Consider the following 18,001-nt stretch of genomic DNA (forward strand, 5'->3'; position numbering starts at 1 on the left):
CACGTGGAGTATTTCCATGGCAACTGATAAACCCCAGGTCCACCAGTGATGAGTTCTCCAAGTGGAAACTTAAAGAAAGTCAAAAAGCAGCCATTGCCTCAAGCTGCAAGATCTCCTCCTTACAGAGCTACGCAGAAGCATGGAGATGCATCGAAACTAGAGCTTAAAATGGCTTCTACAATTGCTTCAAGAGAAGGCTCCACTAGTGATTTAGTTGTAAGCAGTGATGACCAGCCCCTCCTGGCCGAGATAATAGGTGTCATAAGAGAAGAGGAGAGCAAGAAAAGGAAAAAGACTATAAAGCAGAGTGGAGTGCCAACAGATAATGATCTAGTCTCATCAATGGCAACCAGACTTGCTAATGTAGAGAAAGATCTATTGGCTGCTAAAAAAGAAATAATTGAAAAGGTTACCGAATAACCTTCTCTTATCAACTTTTTGCAATTTTTGTATTCTACAGGATGTGTACATTAGAAACTTAGAAGAACGGTTGTTGTCTGCAAAGACTAAATTAAATCAAATGAGCTCTTCTCCCTCTCTCTCCTCCTCCTCCTCCTCTTATCATGATCTGAAGCTACACTGTGAGGCTCTACAGCAGCAAGTTGATGACATGGAGGTATATTATTATGATGCATTTTGATTTGAAGTTTCTATTTTTGCTTTATAGGAATTTCTTAATGACTACGGTTTGGTATGGGTTGGAAAATGTCAACCACTAACTTCAACTCCTCCTAGTCTATCTTCCACTACTCCTCCTCAAACCAAGCCAACACTGTGGAGTCCAGAATCCTCTCTCCCTCCTCCTTTTCTGTCTCCTCCTTCTTTTAGGATTGACTTTAATCTCATAGCATCAAATATAACTTCATTAAACACAATTGCTGGTAAAGATTGTCATGTTATATCGCACACGCCAAATGGAGCTGAACTTAAGGTAACATTTTAATGATGTCCAATGGTTAATGCATATGTACTACACCAGGTACCAGAGCCAATCCCTTTAGCATTATATTCTAATGGACTCATGCTTTTTAGTGGCCCATTCAGACCCTATACTGACCCAATGACTCAAGTAATCATGTACAATAGTTGTGTGCCATTGATTGCTTTGATAGAATTTCATCCAAGATTTACTTGATGGCTATTTCCCATCTGAACTAAAGGAGGCCTATCCTGAAGGAGTCCCATTTGAAGTGCATAGCTTTATTCCTGTACTTGTATCGTAATTACACTAGCATAATTATTTCTATAGCTAAATGACAAGCGTTACGAAGAGTATATCCACACTCCACATCATTATAGATTATTCCCTGGAACAGGACAGAAACTAAGCAATTCACCCTCCTCTCCTCTTACTCCTGGAATTAGACACACTCCTAATGTCACTTCAGACAGTAATGTTGACAAAGGTGCAACTGTTTCTATGGAGAACTTTCTTAGAAAGATACCAAAGAATGTCATTAGAGGAGGAAGAGTGATTGATGTGCATGCTGGGCTCACTGAGACTCTGCAAGTATGTTTTAGATTCTATTTATTGTAAAGGCAATGAGCAGTCCCTTAATCTTAAAGTTGTATGCATTATAAGCAAGCATTGTTTTATCATTAGGGGTCAAGCTCCAAAGTAAGACTACTCAATACTCCAGTTGTTGAAGAAATCAAGCAAAGGTATGGTACTATGCACATTAATTATTATTTTGATTAGTTTCATGATAACTTTTCAGATTAGAATACGATGAAGAGGTGAGGCCTCATACACCAGGTAGACTAGTAACCCTCAGAATAAAGTCTGAAACAGGAGAAACAGTCAGTTGATCCACCATTAGCTAATCCAATCCCATCATAACTTCTATAGACTTACATTCTCAAGATGCACTCAAGTGATACCATTGGTGATATTCATAAGCAGCTCAATAAGATTAAGTAATTTATGCATGCTTTGAGCATTACTTGTACAATTATATTTTAAGTACATGTAGATCTAAACAAGAGAAGAAAGGTTTTGTATTAAAAGGAGCATTCCCACCACGTTCATTCACTGATATGAATATTACACTTAAAGACTCTGGTCTTGTGCCTAGTGCTAATCTATTCCTTGCTAAAATGGAACAAGCAAGTACTTCCGTTACTTGATAATAGTTTTATTTCATTTATTTTTTGTTATTAAAAAATAAGAGACATTTACACGGTACCTGTTGTTCTCATTATGCAATATGAGTTACTCTTACATTCATTCTCTCTTTCACTTTTTACTATGCAATTCAATGATCTACTTTTTCTATGCAACTCAAATTGATAGCTAAAATTTCTGTTGTGTTCTTCACTGCTTTCAGTGTGCTCAGTTTCTTCTTCTTCCTTGCTGCTTTCGATAGTCCTCTCTCTTTCATTTTCATTTTGGTTGTTAGTACTTTGATCAATTGTAGCTCTGCCTTCATCACTCTCAGTAACATTATCAACTTGATCATCATCATGATCATCTTCAATATTCTCTTCCCTTTTTCCTTCTTCTGCTGCTTTTTCTTTTTCTTGCTCTTCGACTGTCTCTTTCCTTTCTTCTTCCTCAGCTGTGCCTTCTCTCTCACCTCCTTCAACTCTCACTCCTCTTTCTTCCTCTTCTCTCCTATTCATCAACTCACTGGTAGAATGACGTCTAATAGTAATTTGTCTATCGGAATCATTTCGAAGTGATTGAGAGGCTGTTTGTGAACGGCGTCGATTTTGACTCTTTCTCCTACGCCTTCTTTGTATGTGATGATGCTGACTTTGTGAGAAACTTCGGTGTAGAGAAATTGGAGGCAAATCAACATCAAATGAGTCCTGACTGAGGGACCTAGGGACAAGAGGAGGAGGAGGGCAAGGAGGAAGAGGAGGAAGAGATCGAACTGGTGGTTGTTGAACAGAGGGAGGTACATCCAACCGATGAGGAACTACTCTTACTGTTGTAGCTGCTGGTTCTATAGCTCCTGCAGCTCTTGCTGATGCTCTTTCTCTTTGCAAGATTATTTCTAAAGTTGCAATTCTTTCGTGTAAATCCATAGGAAGAGATAGACTGCTACTATGGCTTTGATTGAGAAAGTCAGAAGTGTCAAAGGTCTGATGAAGCCGTTGTTCCTGCTCCAGAGGGTCAGAGTCCTGATCTTCTACTACTCTCTCTAAGGCTCCTGCTCTCTCGGAATATGGAGGAGGTGGTTCAAAAGTCTGTACTGATGCTCTACTGTTATAATTCCTTGATGCCATTATGGCATTGTTGAGTTGATAGCTATCATAATCATCAACAACATCACACAGCCATGCTTCCATTGGATCAACTATTAAGTAATAATAATGACTAGTGGGTATAAAGAATGTACTTTACCTCGTCCTGTTGGATGAACTGCTCCTCCTGTACCCAAAGGAGACGCTTTGCAAGTCATACAACCCATTCTTGTCTTGTTTACAAGAAAACACCAGCCCCACCCGGGTGTGGCTCACATGATTCAACACCCACGCACTGAAGAGCGTGGCTCGTACAATCAAATTAGAGAATGATTGAAGGGTCTAACCATTTTGGCATTTTGCTAGCATTGCAGCCATGAAGGTCACTTTAATGATCATCCTGAGCTCTATTGCTACCTCCCTGGCCCTCATATCACCTTTCTCGACACAATACCAGCTGGATGATGACTATGTAGTCCTAGACTATCACAATGTGTCGATACCTTTCTCTAATTTCTCATACAAAGGGATTGTATCCAATACCAACAGGAGTTATACTGCTTTTGTAGCTGTTTTGCCTTCTGGTGTATCTAGTCAATTCTCATTTGAGCTCCCGAAAGGCAAATTAAGATAAAGTGTTTTAGTAATTATTAAAAGTTTGTTTGTTGGCAGGTGGTTGTGGTACGGTTAATCTAACTTCTCTTACATCAAAAGAGAACAATTGCAATTACTCTACTAACGCTGGCTATTTTAACACCAAAACAAACTCTTGCGTGGGAAATATAATTACTAATGGAAAAACAGAGCAGGTTTGATATGCAACGTCCACAAACAATGACTAACGTTAGCTCTTATTTCTTTTCTACAGCTGGCTGGTCAAGCTACTGTTAATTTTGCCATTACTTCAAAGTCCTACGTCCTTGGGTACTTGACAAATAAAACATTGACCAGTGGAGAATACAACTGGACACAATTAATATCGGGGTTTGGCTGGATTGTTAGACGGTTAGTACTCACTATACTACAGTATGGTATGCTATGCCGTGATTCATTCTTCAGTGGTGAAGATAATGTTAAGAAAAGCATTCCAATAGAAGAACTGCCAGACACTTTTGTAACAGAGAAAGCTCCACGGACTGGAATATGTGTTGCAAGAAATGGGACACTTATACTAGCAGAAGTAAGCCTCGTGCATGCATGTGCAGAAACTGAATAATCTGAGATGAAAATTCGTTTTTTGTTTGAAGGTTGACGGTGAGGAAGATATAAAAGCTGGACTGGATTTATATGAATTTTCTGAAGTATTGATAGATCTTGGGTGCTGGGAAGCAGTGGTAAAAATAACAACTAGCGCATTAAAACAAAGTTTTACCAGTAATCATTATTTAGAATCTTGACGGAGGCGGTAGCAGTACTTCAGTATACAGAGGGACTGTAATTAACAAGCCAACTTGCAGTGATAGCAGTGATATTTGTGAAAGACATGTCTCCAGTATCACGTGTATTAAACTATCTTAATTATAACAAACAAAGTAATTACTGATAGTTTATCAGGTGTATATTGCTAGAATATAAAATATAACTTAATACTAAAATATAATTACATGAGTGAGAAAGCACTATTAAGTAATGCAAAAAAGAGAGGAATTACGTGTAATAATTGTTTCTATTATTCTGACACCAGCAATAATAACAATAGCAATAGATAACAACAATAGTAATAATAATAATAATAATGTGTGGATAATATGTGTGAGTAGCTTTCGGTACAATGAAAAAGTGCAATAATAATAACAATAACAATAATAATAACAATAATAATAATAATAATAATAATAATAACAACAATAATAGACAGTTAAAAATATCAGAAGCTAAACTCGTAATTGTCACTTTGTGTGCCTTCAAAATTAGAAGAAAGGTTGCTGTCGCTGTTTTCAGTTATGTGTATGTGTAAAAGAGTGAAAATAAATAAAATGCAATTATGATGACATACATACATGTACATGTACAGTGCAATGTGACGTACATGTACATGTACTAACTTGAGGTGTCGAGTAATTATAAGACCCTTGATTATACATAGGAGCAGCTCCCATCATAGGCCCACCAGTTTGAGGCCAACCTCCTTGCTGCTGGAATCCACTAGGTTGCTAAAAGAACACAAAAACATAAAAAACATGTACATGTGCGTAGAATTACCATTCCATAAGGTCCCTGAGGTTGATAAAACCCTCCACCTCCAAACATGGCCGCCGACTGACCAGGTGGTAGCGTAGTTGGTTGCATTATCTGTGGCCTTTGGTACATGGGACCACCAGTCAGCGTGCTCTGCTGGGGAGTGGGACCAGACCACTGTAGAGAAGGCCTATGTGAAGAAATATGGCAAGTAAAAAATTTGTAAGATGTGCAAATACAGTATATGTACATGTCAGATTTGAGATTTCCCCACAAAGCATGCTAAGTGAGCTAAAAAGCATGCACCATGAGCTGACAAGACCATATAAAATAGCAAACAGTTTTTGGAGAAACTTTAAAAATTCACAAAAAATCCAGTTTCGATTGGAATGAACTCAAACTTGCTATGCAACATAAAAACATGTATACGTATCAGGAAAAATTATAAAAATAGAGAATTCTCTCCTAGTCATTTTTGGCGAAATTTGGCCATCATCCCTGTACTATAGTACAGGGACTTTGGCCCAATTTTTGAGCAACTTTAAAAATTCACAAAAAATCTTATTTTGATTGGAATGAATTCAAACTTGCTATACAACATAAAAACATGTATATGTATCAGGAAAAATTATAAAAATAGAGAATTCTCTCCTAGTCATTTTTGGTGAAATTTGGCCAAAGTCCCTGTACTATAGTACAGGGACTTTGGCCCAATTTTTGAGCACAAATACTCCCTTACTTGCTGCTGGGTGGTACTCCAAACACACCACCACCACCACCAGCTCCTCCTCCTCCTCCTCCTCCTCCTCCTCCTGATAGTTCAATGCTTAGATTAGCAGCTGCCTGGGCTAAGCTTGAGTCAACGTCAGTGGTTAATCGTTTGGGCTGTGGCTGAGAAACTGGAGCAGCTAGAGGTCCCGTAGCCACAGGCTGCAACACGTCACCAAGACTGTTACCCATTGAAGTAGGAGCAGGACTACCAAATGAAGAGTCCAAAGGATTACCCCCGGACTGTGGGAAAAGGCTCACCTCTTGATACCCGCCTACACGTACAATAAAAATTAAAATTATAAAATTACCTTTGACTCACCGCCACCTCCCCATGGATTGTTCTGAGGCTGAGACTGAAAAGGATTAAAGGTGTTTCCTCCAGCAGTAGCAGTACTTCCTCCCATTGACATACTAGCAGATCCACTTGTGCCTGTAGCTCCAAAATCAAGTCCAAACAATTCGTCTAGTCCACCTGATTTGTTGTTTGATGCTGGTTGGAGTTGTGGGGTCGACCTCGTGGCGGCCATCTTGTCAAACTCGTCACCTTCCGGAGACTTTGATCTACCTTTTGATGCTGCAGGGGGAGGGTCTTGAGGTACAGGACTCCCTCCTCCAAAATTCTTATCTGAAGCACGTTTCTACAAAGAGAAAATAAATTATGAAATAAGCACACATACGTCTGTATAAGTACATGTACATGACAAGAATCATTATAACGAGTACACATAAGTAGCTTAATGTGCTACATTGTACTGAAGGAGGTCTTTAATTAGAAATACACCTCACCTTAAGTTCTTCAAAGCGTTTCTTCTGAGCCTCAAGGAGCTCCTCGTTACCTTGTGGCATCTTATTCGGAGTGATGGAGCGGAAGGTTGGGGTGTTTGATCCGCTGCTAGTACGCTGGTCCTTCATCCCAGAGAGTTTCTCAGAGGCAGCTTTAATCTGAGGACTAAAATAACCAACAAGAGGTGAGTAACTAAAGGCAATGCATGTTTACATGTGTGCACGTACATGTACACGTACATGGCATGGATTGTATTGTTGATAGTCAAAAATCATTAAAACTTGGCACAGATTTATGTAAACCATGTATCCCGTACTACGTCGACATTATTACTATAATTATTATTTAGTTTACCTTGGTTTCTGGTTATTGGCTGCCTTTCTAATAGTGTCCATTTCTCCAATGTGCTCCTCCAGTGCTTGAAGCAAATCAGCTGGTACCTGGCGGAGGTTTAGGTGAGACTTCTGATCAACACCGATTTCCTTATTAAAACAAAATTAGGAACACGAAGGGAAAGGAGAGCAAAGTGTAGCTAAGTGAGCAAAAATTTAATCGCTCACCTCTGCAAGTTTCAAAAAATTCTGAACGTTTTCTTGTCTTGTTAGAAATTTGCGATAAATCTCGACGGCCTCTTTACACTGGGCCTTCTTCATTTCAAAAAAGTGTTCTAAAAATAATAATAATAATTAATAGAATCTTAGTGCTGGTGGTGTAGTTTCTTACCTAGTACATTAAGAAGTGCATCATTGTACACGGCATACAACTTAATCAAGTCCTAAAAGGGTGTCGTGAAAAGGGGTGGAGCTTGTTGCTATGGCACTGTACCTTGTATAACATGAGGAATGCTGTGTTGATGACGCCATTGGTTAGTTCTCCTTGGGTAATCTGTAAAGGAGTGCACGGTCCTTAGTTATACAATGGTGGAAGGTTTTAACTTACATCCAGGTCTAAGAGTAGATCTAGCTGTCCCTGAAGGACAGTTGAAGCTTTGAGGAGCTGAAGATAAAAGAAAGGAAGTAGGAAAAAAGAGACAGATAACTGAGATAAGCATGTGTGTGATTATGTATTAGTACTTTAGCATGATCCATTGCTCTAAGTGGACTTTTATCACTAATAGAGAAAGAGGAAGGAGAGAGAGAGAGGGAGAGGGAGAGGGAGAAGCAAGAAACAAGGAAATGAGGATGTGTACTATAGAGACAATAATGATTAGTTTTACTTACCCTCTTGGCATCCTATATATGTCCAATACAGTAGCTCTATATCCACTGCAGTAAGCACCCAAATATCTCGAATATTTGTGAACATATTTTGTCATGTCGGAAGCTAAAAGATAACTCGTTAATCGGGTCAAGTGACTAACTAACGTGCAACTAACCAAGGACAGAGCTACGATCATGAAAACCTTCCAATTCAAAGGGATTTGTGCGAGTGGCCAAACATTGAAGATATTTCTAAATATTAATGAAAGAAAAGAACGCATTATGCAAAACTTTATGCAGTAATATCTTTTGCAATTACAAGTATACTCACTAAATTAAAAATCATTATAACATTGTCACTGCATGCCTTCTGAACAAAACAAAAACAAGTTTGAATGGTAGTCAGACACTGTGACACTAATTAGTGCCTCATACAGTAAGGATGTTGATGCTTATTATTAGAAAATTCTAGAAATAATCAATTTCCATTTAAGTATATGTACTTACATACATGCACATACACGCATGCATACATACATAAACAATCAATAGACCATTTGATAACAGGGATGAATCATAACTGATGGGACCACCTGATTCCCTCTCCCCTTTCTCTCTCTCTCTCTCTCCCTTCTTTCCCTACACCTGTCAGTTAGTGCTCATGGCTTTATAAGGTCATATAGTATTATCTTACAATCTCATTAGACACCATGTATCTTAATACATTATACATGCATGCATGACAGACAGTCATTATTATGATTTCACATTACTACTCAAAGCATAGTTATTATTAGTTCAAAACCACAAGACAAGACCTTGTAGCATTATTATAATAATTATCAGTAACCATTTCCCTCCCATTCCCTCCTATAGTTGCTGATCAATTATTTAAAATCAATTTCCAGGAAGCATTAATGTCTGAGTGACTGCCATGTTAGAGTCTTGTCTTATGAACATGAGGAGGAGCATAACGAGAGAATAAAATTGAAAGTACATGTACATCTCTCCGTATGTGTACATGTACGCGTGTGATATCATAAAAGAGGAAAGAAGATAGAGAGAGAAATAAACAAATTAAGAGGACAAAGCGCATATAGACAGGCAAACAAGAGGTTGAACAAGATGTAAAATATATACATGTACAGTATAATTATAAGTATGTACATACATACACACGTACCTCGTTTCCCAGTGTTAAAAGGTTGTGAGTTGTTATTAATGCTTTCATGACAACTATCCAACTGGAATTAGTCAATCTCTCGCCTAACATGTCCACTAGAGTTGGCATAGAGACTTGTGGGTTGTTGGTAAGAGTGATCAAGACTAAATAAGAATGAGACATTATGGAAAGGAAATAGGGTCAGGATAACCATCAATAACAATAATGTGGACAAAAGAGAGAGGAAGAAGAGAATAGAATAACAAGAAGAAGGGAGAGAAGGGACAGCCATGTTAAAAAGAGCTTGAATAATTAAGGATACAGGGGCATAATCATAGAAAGTGAAGATTAGCTAGGACAATAACCCCACACCCACAAAATAATTAATACATGTACATATACATAAACACTTGTCCCTTACAATCTACATGTTTCTTCTTAGGTCCAGCTAGGTCATGACTGGATGCCTTGCATACTATTTTGTTTATGTTGGATCCACTCACGGCGTGCTTGAAAGCAGTTGCCCTGTCCGCCACGCTCGTCATGCTGGGAAGAGAAAAGGAGAAATTTTAAAGATTATAGAGCCAGGGAAGCGAGTCTAACTTCTTTTCCTCTTATAAATAGGACCCAGTCTCTTTTTAAATGGTTTCTTTATCCTCTCTGACTCCTACAGTCAGATATTTTTGTGGTAAGGAAGGGACAGATGCTGCCTCCTTGTGTGCTGGGGCTCTGGCTGGGTGGATGGATGGGCGTGTCTCATGGCAACATATGACGTCACGGCCTCGCCCATCAAAATTAATGACGTCACAAAAATAATGGGGAAAATATCTCTGTTCAGAAAAATCAACATTCTTTCATTTTTAAGGAGGCTAAAGTGATTGTTTCTCCGTTCTATTTTATAGATATGTGTATAATTTTTTATAGTTCTACTGTTGATAGTACAGAAACTGAGAAGTTCTCTCTGTCTCTGAAAGAATGGTGGGATGACAGGAAAGGCCCAGCGGCTGCCCTTCATTCAATGAATACCGTCCGTGTTCCTCTGATAAAAGAGGCATTAATTGGAACTAGGGACGAAGCCGGGGAACTGGGACCACACCCACTAAAAGGATTCAGCATACTGGATGTTGGTTGTGGGGGAGGGATTTTGTGTGAAGTAAGCCACGCCCATTTTAATTAAAATTTATTTGACTATAGTCGTTAGGAGAACTAGGCTCTGATGTATTGGGTATTGATCCTAATCCGGTTGCGATTAATGTGGCCACGACTCATTTAATGCTAACGAAAAACTCGAGTGACATCAAAGATCGCGTCAAGTATCAATCATGCTCACTTGAAGATCTGATCAAGGCTGATTCTGAGCCCATCGATACTGATTCTTCCAGTGAAGATTTCGATTGCGTTGTTGCATCAGAAGTACTGGAACACGTTGCTGATGTGGACATGTTTGTTCATCAACTAAGTCAAATGGCTAAGGTAGGTATCATTAAAATCGTTTGTTGAATCATTGTATTTTAAAATTGTTTGTTGAATCATTGTATTTTTTTCTATCTCTTTAGCCTGGTGGCTCGGTCGTATTCTCGACTATAAATCGTACTATTCCCTCTCTATTTTTAGCCAAAATGGCTGCCGAGTATATCTTTAACATTCTACCTCGTGGAACTCACGACTGGAACAAGTTTGTGACTCCAGAGGAGCTGGATGAGATAGTGAAGAGACACAGCATGAGTACAGTGTCCGTGATAGGACTAGGATATAATCCACTGACTAATGTATGGAACTATCAATCAGATACTAACATGAACTACTTCCTTCATGCTATCAAGCAATAATCAATAATCATGACATAATCATTCTGATAATTATTATTGTAGATAATTAAAGCTACATGTAGTGACAATTGGTGCTACAGTTTTGGGACAATTGACACCTTAAAAGCTATGCCTATGCATTAGTGCTATTCTAAACTATGCAAAAAATAACTTAAGTTTCTTTTTAATCTGATCTATTGTTTTTACTCCAGCGGTTTGGTCAGTATCATGGTCAGTCGCTGCAACTCCATTGGTACAGGTTGCCCCTTGTACCTTTCCTTCAGATCATTCAGTCCTGGATCATCACGATCAAACATTCCATAATAGACAGCATAAAAGAAATCAATGAATGCGTCTAAATTTGGGAAGATATTTTTCCGAGCCTTTACATCCAACAGCATCACGTCAAAGCCAATAGCTGCCGCCAGTTCCTTGTACTTCTGACCTGTGTCACAATAGACACAGCTCATTGCTGCTTCATAGGTCTTTGGACCGCACAAACGAAAGATCTCGATCAATAAATCCGGCCTTGCATTTCCATCAAAGGTCGTGAATCCCAGTTTTCCTCCTGGCTTGAGGTTATCATAAATCCTCTTGAAAAGGGGCTCCTTGTCTTTGATCCAGTGAAAAACATCAGTGGAGACAATAGCATCATATTTATCTTCAGGGAAGGTTTGATCCGATCCCACCATGAACTGGATGTTGTTGTATCCTTTCCTTTCATTTATTGCTATTTTTATTCTCTCCTCGTCAGGATCGACTCCAATCACTTTCCCACCATTGCCAACTCTTTTGGAAATAACTTTAGACAGGCGACCAGTACCACAGCCAATGTCAAGGACCTTCTCATTGAGCCCAGGGCAGATAATCTCCAGCAACTTTATACCATCCTCAAGCTGATAGTCGGAGGTTTCGTGATACACACTTGCTTCCATTACTTGTGGTCAAAATCTCTGCTGCTACTGTAGTGTGTTTTAGCACTCCAATTTTAGCACCACAGAAAAACACATCAGCAATTAACACATGCACAAATGCTTAGCAACACACTCTGTACATGATCAAAGCATGCTCAGTAAACCCAACAAAATTTGAATCATATTCAAAACAAAAACTAGAAAAGTCCCAGTATATAAAACAAAATAAAATATAACTTTCCTAATTTAAGCAATCTTATTATTATTTTTTGTCCTCATTCTAGCTCATGCTTCCACTGGAGCAGACTCCCTTTCTTCCTCTTCAACAGCTTGAGCAATCGTGTCCTTCACTGGACTGCTGTCTTCCTTCACATCGCCATTTTCCATTTTCTTTTTCTCAGGATCCTTCCTCTCGTCATCTCTGATTTTAAAAATAAATAATAATTAAATAAAACATCAATTTAAATTAGTGGAACTCAGTTGATAAAATGAACTGCTTTTTTTCTATGACAAACTGCCATAATTAATCTACTTCTCTATCGTTCTTCTTCTTACTCGGTGCTTAATGTTCCCTTGAACATGCTGGCATACATCTTCTTGTCCTTTTCAAGTTGTTGACGAATCTTTTGCCGACAGATTTGAGCCTGTTGGACTGCAGATCGGTTCTTTGCATCAAGCTTAATAACTTCCTGAAAACATTTCAAGGCTTCATCGTAATCTTGCATCAACTGATAACTCTAGAAGAGATACAGAGGGAGGAAAGGAGAGTAAGAAAATGAGATAAAAGGAATAATTTTAATTTACTTGTCCTCTTCTAAAGTGAGCCTTAACATTTGATGGATCTTCCTCAATAACCTAATAAATATAATTCAAAGTGTACATAATATCAATCATCCCTTACCTTATCACAGTTATCTCTGGCCTCTATTCCTAAGTTTTGTTTAATTTGACAGAGAGCTGTATTGAGGAGGAGGATTAATCTGATCTCCTTTGTTGCCTCTCCATCATCACTCTTATCCACCAATCCCAGTCCTCTTTGATAGAGCTTGAGAGCAAGTGGGAACTTTGACTCTTTAAAATACTTGGAGCCTTTCTCTTTTAGTGCTGTGCTGTCAGTAATCCTATCTTTAACATCATCGTACTCATAGGAAGATTTGGCCTTAAAAATAGAAAGAAATAAATTAATTGATAACATACTGTATTCCATTACTTACCTTTATGAAACTATTGAGTGTTACCCAGTAGGTTACAACTGCATTAGGAGGGACGCCATTAGCCTCATTACCACTTGCCCCATAAGCATAGCCAGGCTGAATAACTAGCCTACATTCTTCTTTTTCTTTCATCTTTGCTAAAGCTTTCTCTATTCCTTCAATGACTGAAGACTCAGACCCTAATAAGAGACAATATTATTATGATGTGTGAATATAAGTATGTAGCTGTACCTTCTCCAAGATCAAACTCCACATCTCTGTCTTCAATAACTTTCGATTCATACATCCCCTTTATATGAACTAGCAGAAAAATCGTCAGTCAAAAATGTTGATATTTTTATTGTTAATCTCACCATTTACAGTTGATCCCTCTGTAGGTTTCCTGTGCCCAGTTCCCTCCTTTAAAGTGAACATTACGACTCCATCATCTCCTGTCACATCTTCTCCATCCCAGTGGAACAGCTCCACTTCAAACTGAAGGGTTGCATTAGGAGGAATGTTGTCTCCAGCACCAGATTTTCCGTAAGCGTAGTCCGGTTTACATGTCAAAAGACATTTCTCGCCTTTTTTCATTGTGGCCACGCCTACATCCCAACCTTTAATCACCTACGATAAAAAAATTCAAAATGAAATCGGGACATAATGAAATAGCTTTAATTCAGGGTTCCTCACAAAGCATGCTAAGTTTCATAAAAAGCATGCTTTATGAGCTGACAAGCTTTTGGAACAAATTCGGTGACAAAAAGCTCTAAAATTCTGTGGGAAACCCTGCTTTAATGTTAGCCTGACTTACACTCCCTTGTCCAAGTTTAAAGTTAAACATTTCCTTTCTGTCCACGCTTGAATCAAAGACCGTTCCATCCAGGAGTCGTCCAGTATAATGCACATACACTTCGTTCCCTTTCATTGGGGTCTCGTCTCCCTCCCCATCTTTCAAAATCTTTTTAAAAACTTGAGCGTCCCCGTTCGGTGATATGTCCTGACCCCATTCCTCTGGAGGAGCGGTATCTGTGTCCGTGGGCTGCTCCTCTGTGGGCTGCTCCTCTGTGGGCTGCTCCTCTGTGGGCTGCTCCTCTGTGGGCTGCTCCTCTGTGGGCTGCTCCTCAGTGGGCTGCTCCTCTGTGGGCTGTTCCTCTGTGGCCATTGGGGCAGTGTCTTCATCAGCCATTTTGATTTTTTAATCTGTATAATAAAAAGAGGAATATATGAGATCACCTTATAGTACATTGTATTACATTAGATTAGACTTTTAAGACCAGTCCAGGAGAGTGAAATGAAAAAGAAGTTTCTGGAGTCCACGTGTGCAGTTATCAAACGAAAAGTTATAAATTTATTAAAATTACTAAACCTAGACACGCCTACTAAACTCTAACCTGTTGACATCAGAGAGAGAAGAGGATTTCTGATTTTGTCTTAGATTTGTGGACTCATTGTCTTGTTTTTGATGCCAGTGAAGAATCAGAGCATTCTTTATTCGTTCTTATTTTGTCTAACTTTATTGCTGGTCTATTCTATATTGGGTAAGATTGTGATACTTAATACTAATTACTGATAATGTAGGATAAAATAATATTGAACTTGCATGCTTGAATGTAATAATTCATAAAACCAATGCATGATATGTCTGTGCCGCAAGTGTGGATCACCATGATCTTCATTTTATTATTATCTTGACAGTTTCAATGTCATCCAAGGCAGTCTCCTCTTCCTCTAAAGCTCCTTCTCCTTTTTCATTATCCATGTCTTGCTCTTGCCAGCCAACCTCAGTAGATTGTAAATTTGATTACACAAATAATGGCGATGAAGACTACTACCTTTGCAAGCGCTATACTCCACTGGAGGGGATTAGAAATAGAATTTTAAAAATTACGGATGAGGATGGAGCCGAAGTACGTTACTCAGGGATTCTTGCAAAGCGTGGGCCCGTTCGGAAAGAAGAGTACATTCTTGTCAAATCGGGTGAAACAGAGTCTGTGACAATACAAGTGAACCGTTTTTATACTTTTGAAAAAAATGGCAAGTACAAGATCGAGTACGATCGACCGCTTGTTTGTATCTCTGCTAAAGAGATGTCAAGGATCAAAGATGATAAAGATTTACCTACTGGAGGATTTGATCCTTTTAATGCATCGACTGAAGTGCTACTGGAGAATGTCAGCAGTTTAGAAAGACTTACACGTAGGAGAAACTAAGCATGTTGTGTTTTGTTTAAAAAAATTGCATATTATTTGATTTCATGCTTTATAATAATAAAATAAGTTGTATTTCAGTTCAATAGCATAATGTCATTGGCGGTTTTTAACAGGTGTGCATTAGATGGGAGGCTATAATGAGTGTTAAAATTATAATTCCATTTTGGCAGTTGTTAATTTCTACTATACGTAAATTCTAGTAGTAGTAATTTAGTGAGGTGTCATTCAATACAACTTCTTTGAGCTATAAGGATATAGAACAATAAACAACAGTCAAGTGTCTTGTAGATCTACAAGTGAACTACTCTTTCTTTCCCTTTTGATTATGATCTTGTTTGTGGTGGCTACATTGGTGCTGCAATCTTATTCAAGTAATATAAGGATTCCTTAATTAGGGCTGTCTGTTAATAATTGAATTTGTCTTAAACTAACTCAGTATAATTACTAAATATTCTTCTCATAGGAAGCACCATGGCATCATCTAATTCTCCAATCAAGGTCTCAATGTCATGTTCTCGTGTTATGAGTAAACTCAATTGTGATTTTGATTACACTAACACGGCCAGTGAAGACTACTACGTTGGTGAATACTTCACTCCATTGGAAGGAATATACAATCGGTTTCTTACCATCACCTATCAAGATGGTACTGATGTACCATACATGGGGATACTTGCAGGACGTGTTGCAGCTACAAAGGAGAACTTTAAACTAATTAAAGCAGGAGAGACCATTTCGGCCAGCGTTGATCTTACCGAGGCTTATACTTTTGACAAAGATGGCACTTATACTATAGTGTATGACAGGCCACTTGCTTATCTGTCTGCTAGTGAGATGTCAAATATTGTCAAGGATGAGGAGCTCCCTCAAGGAGGATGGAATGACGTGGTCCTTGCAAAAGTCGAAATCAATTTGGCCAATACTCGTGATTTGGCTAAGCCACGTTTTGATTAGTTAACTTTACGAACACATTGCTGCTTTTTTTTGCTCATACATGTGGCTATATATTTTACATTGTCTTTGTCTTGTATATTTGATTCGCATGTTTTGATTGTAATGAAGTAATTTTAAATTTCTTAATCTGTTATTAAAACTGAGTGCCAAATGCCAATAGTAATAATAGTAGCTGTATCAGCTAGCTGAAGTGTGAGCCAATAACGTAGACCATTATAAAATTTGCGTCAATACAGTAAACAACTGATTGTGCATTCTTCTGCTTTTTCAATGATTTTATTTCTATCTGCTATATTGTTCTTGTGCTCAGGTAATTTAGATCTAATAACATCAAGTATATTTTCTTTTCCTTTTTACATGTAGGAAGCACCATGGCTGCATCTCCTGAGTCTCCTATCAATGTCTCTATGTCTGCCTCTAGGGGTCACAATGGTGAAGTCCTCTGTAATTTTGAATTCACCAACACAGCTGATGAGGACTACTACATTGGCACATACTCTACTCCTTTAGAGGGAATATATTCTAGCTTCCTCACCATTACCTATCAAGATGGCACTGATGTACAATACATGGGGATACTCGCTAGACGTTTGCCACCGACTAAGAAGACTTTTAAGCTCATTAAAGCAGGAGAGACGATTTCAGCGAGTGTTGATCTGACCGAGGCTTATATTTTTGACAAAGATGGTACTTATACAATAGTGTTTGATAGAACACTTGCTTGTCTTTCTGCCAAAGAGATTTCAAAATTCTCTGATGATGATGAGCTCCCACAAGGTGGATGGAAAAATGTTGTGCTGGTGAAAGCCGAAATCAATTTAAGCAACACTAGTAGCCTGAAAAAACTGCCTACTATATAAAATAATTTAACGTTTCATAATTTGATCGCTAATAATTATTATTACAACAAAAAAATTAATTACTAAAACAAAAAAATGTCATCCAACCATTAATCTCTTCCTCCCTCTCATTCTCACCTCGTCTAGTTTAGCTATGACAGAGTCGCCATTCTTAGAAGCAGCTCTGTAACTGTCTAGTAATATTTTAAAGAGTCTCTCCGTGTCTGGATGAGTACTAAGCAATGCTCGCTCAAGTACATACAGATCAACACCTTTGTCCTCTGCAAGGCTCGACACAAAACTCAACCCGAAATCAATCAGCGCCAGATTTGATTCGGCTTCATTGTAAATCATGTTAGATGTTGTCAAGTCTCCGTGAATGAGGTCCCCGTCGTGTATCATTGCAATGACACCACCCACAGTTTTCATTACGTTTTCTAAAGAGTCCGAGTGAGAGACCGGATCCAAACAATTTAAGTACTCTTTCAAAATCAGGCCTGAAGTTACATCTTCCATATAAATGTGTCTCTTTTCCAGGTCCACGTGGTAGACTGCAGGGGCACGGACACCAAGTTTCAGGCACCTTGACATTGAGCGGGCCTCTTGGCTGGTACGACGGCTGGAAAGCTTTTTGTCCAGACTGGGGACTCTGTACTTCTTTTGGAACCTTTCCTTGAGAATTGTAGGAGCTCCATAAAATTTTCCTCTGTAGACTTTTGCCTCTGCACCTTGTTTTATGAGTTCCCAAGTGGAAGCCATTTTGTAGGCGTGGGTATTAATAATTTCTATGCTATGGG

The 18,001-nt window shown here is 38.6% G+C and overlaps 9 protein-coding genes across 13 annotated transcripts; 4 read left to right on the top strand and 5 right to left on the bottom strand.

Annotated features, from left to right (window-relative positions):
• Positions 1-16: 16 nt before the first annotated feature.
• On the top strand, positions 17-2,286 carry LOC100638583 (UBX domain-containing protein 11-like). 2 transcript variants are annotated; one of them, XM_019993091.1, is made up of 10 exons: positions 17-408; positions 461-616; positions 668-931; positions 980-1,069; positions 1,113-1,190; positions 1,250-1,510; positions 1,604-1,662; positions 1,719-1,800; positions 1,850-1,917; positions 1,965-2,286. In XM_019993091.1, exons 1-10 carry the CDS (start codon positions 49-51, stop codon positions 2,125-2,127), a joined length of 1,581 nt encoding a protein of 526 aa, XP_019848650.1. In that variant the 5' UTR covers positions 17-48; the 3' UTR covers positions 2,128-2,286. The 2 variants fall into 2 exon arrangements, with proteins under 2 accessions (XP_019848650.1, XP_003384072.1); XM_003384024.3 differs by having other exon boundaries at positions 1,974-2,286.
• Positions 2,165-3,442, bottom strand: LOC109580192 (uncharacterized protein DDB_G0284459-like). The gene is made up of 2 exons (XM_019993092.1): positions 3,350-3,442; positions 2,165-3,302 (listed from the first exon to the last, which is right to left on the bottom strand). Exons 1-2 carry the CDS (start codon positions 3,414-3,416, stop codon positions 2,176-2,178), a joined length of 1,194 nt encoding a protein of 397 aa, XP_019848651.1. The 5' UTR covers positions 3,417-3,442; the 3' UTR covers positions 2,165-2,175.
• A 97-nt stretch (positions 3,443-3,539) lies between these two features.
• On the top strand, positions 3,540-4,968 carry LOC109580194 (N-acetylglucosamine-1-phosphodiester alpha-N-acetylglucosaminidase-like). Its single transcript, XM_019993096.1, has 6 exons — positions 3,540-3,809; positions 3,862-3,998; positions 4,058-4,194; positions 4,249-4,369; positions 4,437-4,523; positions 4,579-4,968. The coding sequence occupies exons 1-6, from the start codon at positions 3,566-3,568 to the stop codon at positions 4,705-4,707; spliced, it is 855 nt and encodes a 284-aa protein (XP_019848655.1). The 5' UTR covers positions 3,540-3,565; the 3' UTR covers positions 4,708-4,968.
• LOC100638712 (phosphatidylinositol-binding clathrin assembly protein LAP-like) lies at positions 4,740-10,040 on the bottom strand. The gene is made up of 17 exons (XM_019993093.1): positions 9,887-10,040; positions 9,705-9,829; positions 9,305-9,447; positions 8,298-8,373; positions 8,143-8,245; positions 7,996-8,032; positions 7,862-7,918; positions 7,748-7,807; positions 7,646-7,697; positions 7,483-7,589; positions 7,277-7,404; positions 6,925-7,087; positions 6,458-6,776; positions 6,107-6,410; positions 5,392-5,557; positions 5,235-5,342; positions 4,740-5,120 (listed from the first exon to the last, which is right to left on the bottom strand). Exons 2-17 carry the CDS (start codon positions 9,826-9,828, stop codon positions 5,100-5,102), a joined length of 1,968 nt encoding a protein of 655 aa, XP_019848652.1. The 5' UTR covers position 9,829; positions 9,887-10,040; the 3' UTR covers positions 4,740-5,099.
• On the top strand, positions 10,019-11,259 carry LOC100638841 (ubiquinone biosynthesis O-methyltransferase, mitochondrial-like). Its single transcript, XM_003384026.3, has 4 exons — positions 10,019-10,157; positions 10,208-10,436; positions 10,478-10,756; positions 10,840-11,259. Exons 1-4 carry the CDS (start codon positions 10,042-10,044, stop codon positions 11,110-11,112), a joined length of 897 nt encoding a protein of 298 aa, XP_003384074.2. The 5' UTR covers positions 10,019-10,041; the 3' UTR covers positions 11,113-11,259.
• Positions 11,260-11,294: 35 nt separating this feature from the next.
• LOC105316697 (ubiquinone/menaquinone biosynthesis C-methyltransferase UbiE-like) lies at positions 11,295-12,026 on the bottom strand. The gene has a single exon (XM_011411789.1). It carries the CDS (start codon positions 12,024-12,026, stop codon positions 11,295-11,297), a length of 732 nt encoding a protein of 243 aa, XP_011410091.1.
• Positions 12,027-12,159: 133 nt separating this feature from the next.
• LOC100638968 (peptidyl-prolyl cis-trans isomerase FKBP4-like) lies at positions 12,160-14,557 on the bottom strand. The gene is made up of 9 exons (XM_003384027.3): positions 14,455-14,557; positions 14,013-14,401; positions 13,573-13,825; positions 13,451-13,519; positions 13,220-13,398; positions 12,907-13,164; positions 12,810-12,860; positions 12,561-12,742; positions 12,160-12,426 (listed from the first exon to the last, which is right to left on the bottom strand). The coding sequence occupies exons 2-9, from the start codon at positions 14,385-14,387 to the stop codon at positions 12,291-12,293; spliced, it is 1,503 nt and encodes a 500-aa protein (XP_003384075.1). The 5' UTR covers positions 14,388-14,401; positions 14,455-14,557; the 3' UTR covers positions 12,160-12,290.
• A 9-nt stretch (positions 14,558-14,566) lies between these two features.
• On the top strand, positions 14,567-17,287 carry LOC100635299 (uncharacterized). Of its 4 annotated transcripts, XM_019993097.1 has the most exons (3): positions 14,567-14,739; positions 15,875-16,675; positions 16,729-17,287. In XM_019993097.1, the coding sequence occupies exons 2-3, from the start codon at positions 16,636-16,638 to the stop codon at positions 17,223-17,225; spliced, it is 537 nt and encodes a 178-aa protein (XP_019848656.1). In that variant the 5' UTR covers positions 14,567-14,739; positions 15,875-16,635; the 3' UTR covers positions 17,226-17,287. The 4 variants fall into 4 exon arrangements, with proteins under 4 accessions (XP_019848656.1, XP_003384046.1, XP_011410073.1 ...); XM_003383998.3 differs by lacking the exon at positions 15,875-16,675; XM_011411771.2 differs by lacking the exon at positions 16,729-17,287 and having other exon boundaries at positions 15,875-16,508.
• Positions 17,133-17,981, bottom strand: LOC100635176 (TP53-regulating kinase-like). Its single transcript, XM_003383997.3, has one exon. The coding sequence runs from the start codon at positions 17,961-17,963 to the stop codon at positions 17,304-17,306; it is 660 nt and encodes a 219-aa protein (XP_003384045.1). The 5' UTR covers positions 17,964-17,981; the 3' UTR covers positions 17,133-17,303.
• Between the last annotated feature and the right edge of the window lie 20 nt (positions 17,982-18,001).

Source organism: Amphimedon queenslandica, unplaced genomic scaffold (genome assembly GCF_000090795.2).
Source record: "Amphimedon queenslandica unplaced genomic scaffold, v1.1 AMPQUscaffold_13501, whole genome shotgun sequence".
Taxonomy (NCBI): Eukaryota; Metazoa; Porifera; class Demospongiae; order Haplosclerida; family Niphatidae; genus Amphimedon; species Amphimedon queenslandica.

What these genes read in the sequence shown, in the direction of transcription:
- LOC100638583 (XM_019993091.1), top strand. Translation starts at nt 49, where the DNA reads ATGAGTTCTCCAAGTGGAAACTTAAAGAAAGTCAAAAAGCAGCCATTG. An exon ending in GGCTCACTGAGACTCTGCAA is followed by an intron (nt 1,511 to 1,603) that starts GTATGTTTTAGA and finishes TTTTATCATTAG; the next exon opens with GGGTCAAGCTCCAAAGTAAG. An exon ending in AAGCAGCTCAATAAGATTAA is followed by an intron (nt 1,918 to 1,964) that starts GTAATTTATGCA and finishes TTATATTTTAAG; the next exon opens with TACATGTAGATCTAAACAAG.
- LOC109580192 (XM_019993092.1), bottom strand. Translation starts at nt 3,416, where the DNA reads ATGGGTTGTATGACTTGCAAAGCGTCTCCTTTGGGTACAGGAGGAGCA. An exon ending in AGTTCATCCAACAGGACGAG is followed by an intron (nt 3,303 to 3,349) that starts GTAAAGTACATT and finishes ATTACTTAATAG; the next exon opens with TTGATCCAATGGAAGCATGG.
- LOC109580194 (XM_019993096.1), top strand. Translation starts at nt 3,566, where the DNA reads ATGAAGGTCACTTTAATGATCATCCTGAGCTCTATTGCTACCTCCCTG. An exon ending in TTTGGCTGGATTGTTAGACG is followed by an intron (nt 4,195 to 4,248) that starts GTTAGTACTCAC and finishes TTCATTCTTCAG; the next exon opens with TGGTGAAGATAATGTTAAGA. An exon ending in GGACACTTATACTAGCAGAA is followed by an intron (nt 4,370 to 4,436) that starts GTAAGCCTCGTG and finishes TTTTGTTTGAAG; the next exon opens with GTTGACGGTGAGGAAGATAT.
- LOC100638712 (XM_019993093.1), bottom strand. Translation starts at nt 9,828, where the DNA reads ATGACGAGCGTGGCGGACAGGGCAACTGCTTTCAAGCACGCCGTGAGT. An exon ending in GGAGTACCACCCAGCAGCAA is followed by an intron (nt 5,558 to 6,106) that starts GTAAGGGAGTAT and finishes TTCTTCACATAG; the next exon opens with GCCTTCTCTACAGTGGTCTG. An exon ending in CTCAGGGACCTTATGGAATG is followed by an intron (nt 5,343 to 5,391) that starts GTAATTCTACGC and finishes GTGTTCTTTTAG; the next exon opens with CAACCTAGTGGATTCCAGCA.
- LOC100638841 (XM_003384026.3), top strand. Translation starts at nt 10,042, where the DNA reads ATGGCAACATATGACGTCACGGCCTCGCCCATCAAAATTAATGACGTC. An exon ending in TCATTTTTAAGGAGGCTAAA is followed by an intron (nt 10,158 to 10,207) that starts GTGATTGTTTCT and finishes AATTTTTTATAG; the next exon opens with TTCTACTGTTGATAGTACAG. An exon ending in GGGGAGGGATTTTGTGTGAA is followed by an intron (nt 10,437 to 10,477) that starts GTAAGCCACGCC and finishes ATTTGACTATAG; the next exon opens with TCGTTAGGAGAACTAGGCTC.
- LOC105316697 (XM_011411789.1), bottom strand. Translation starts at nt 12,026, where the DNA reads ATGGAAGCAAGTGTGTATCACGAAACCTCCGACTATCAGCTTGAGGAT.
- LOC100638968 (XM_003384027.3), bottom strand. Translation starts at nt 14,387, where the DNA reads ATGGCTGATGAAGACACTGCCCCAATGGCCACAGAGGAACAGCCCACA. An exon ending in GGAGTTTGATCTTGGAGAAG is followed by an intron (nt 13,399 to 13,450) that starts GTACAGCTACAT and finishes GTCTCTTATTAG; the next exon opens with GGTCTGAGTCTTCAGTCATT. An exon ending in CCAGAGATAACTGTGATAAG is followed by an intron (nt 12,861 to 12,906) that starts GTAAGGGATGAT and finishes TATATTTATTAG; the next exon opens with GTTATTGAGGAAGATCCATC.
- LOC100635299 (XM_003383998.3), top strand. Translation starts at nt 14,664, where the DNA reads ATGCCAGTGAAGAATCAGAGCATTCTTTATTCGTTCTTATTTTGTCTA. An exon ending in GCTGGTCTATTCTATATTGG is followed by an intron (nt 14,740 to 16,728) that starts GTAAGATTGTGA and finishes TTTTACATGTAG; the next exon opens with GAAGCACCATGGCTGCATCT.
- LOC100635176 (XM_003383997.3), bottom strand. Translation starts at nt 17,963, where the DNA reads ATGGCTTCCACTTGGGAACTCATAAAACAAGGTGCAGAGGCAAAAGTC.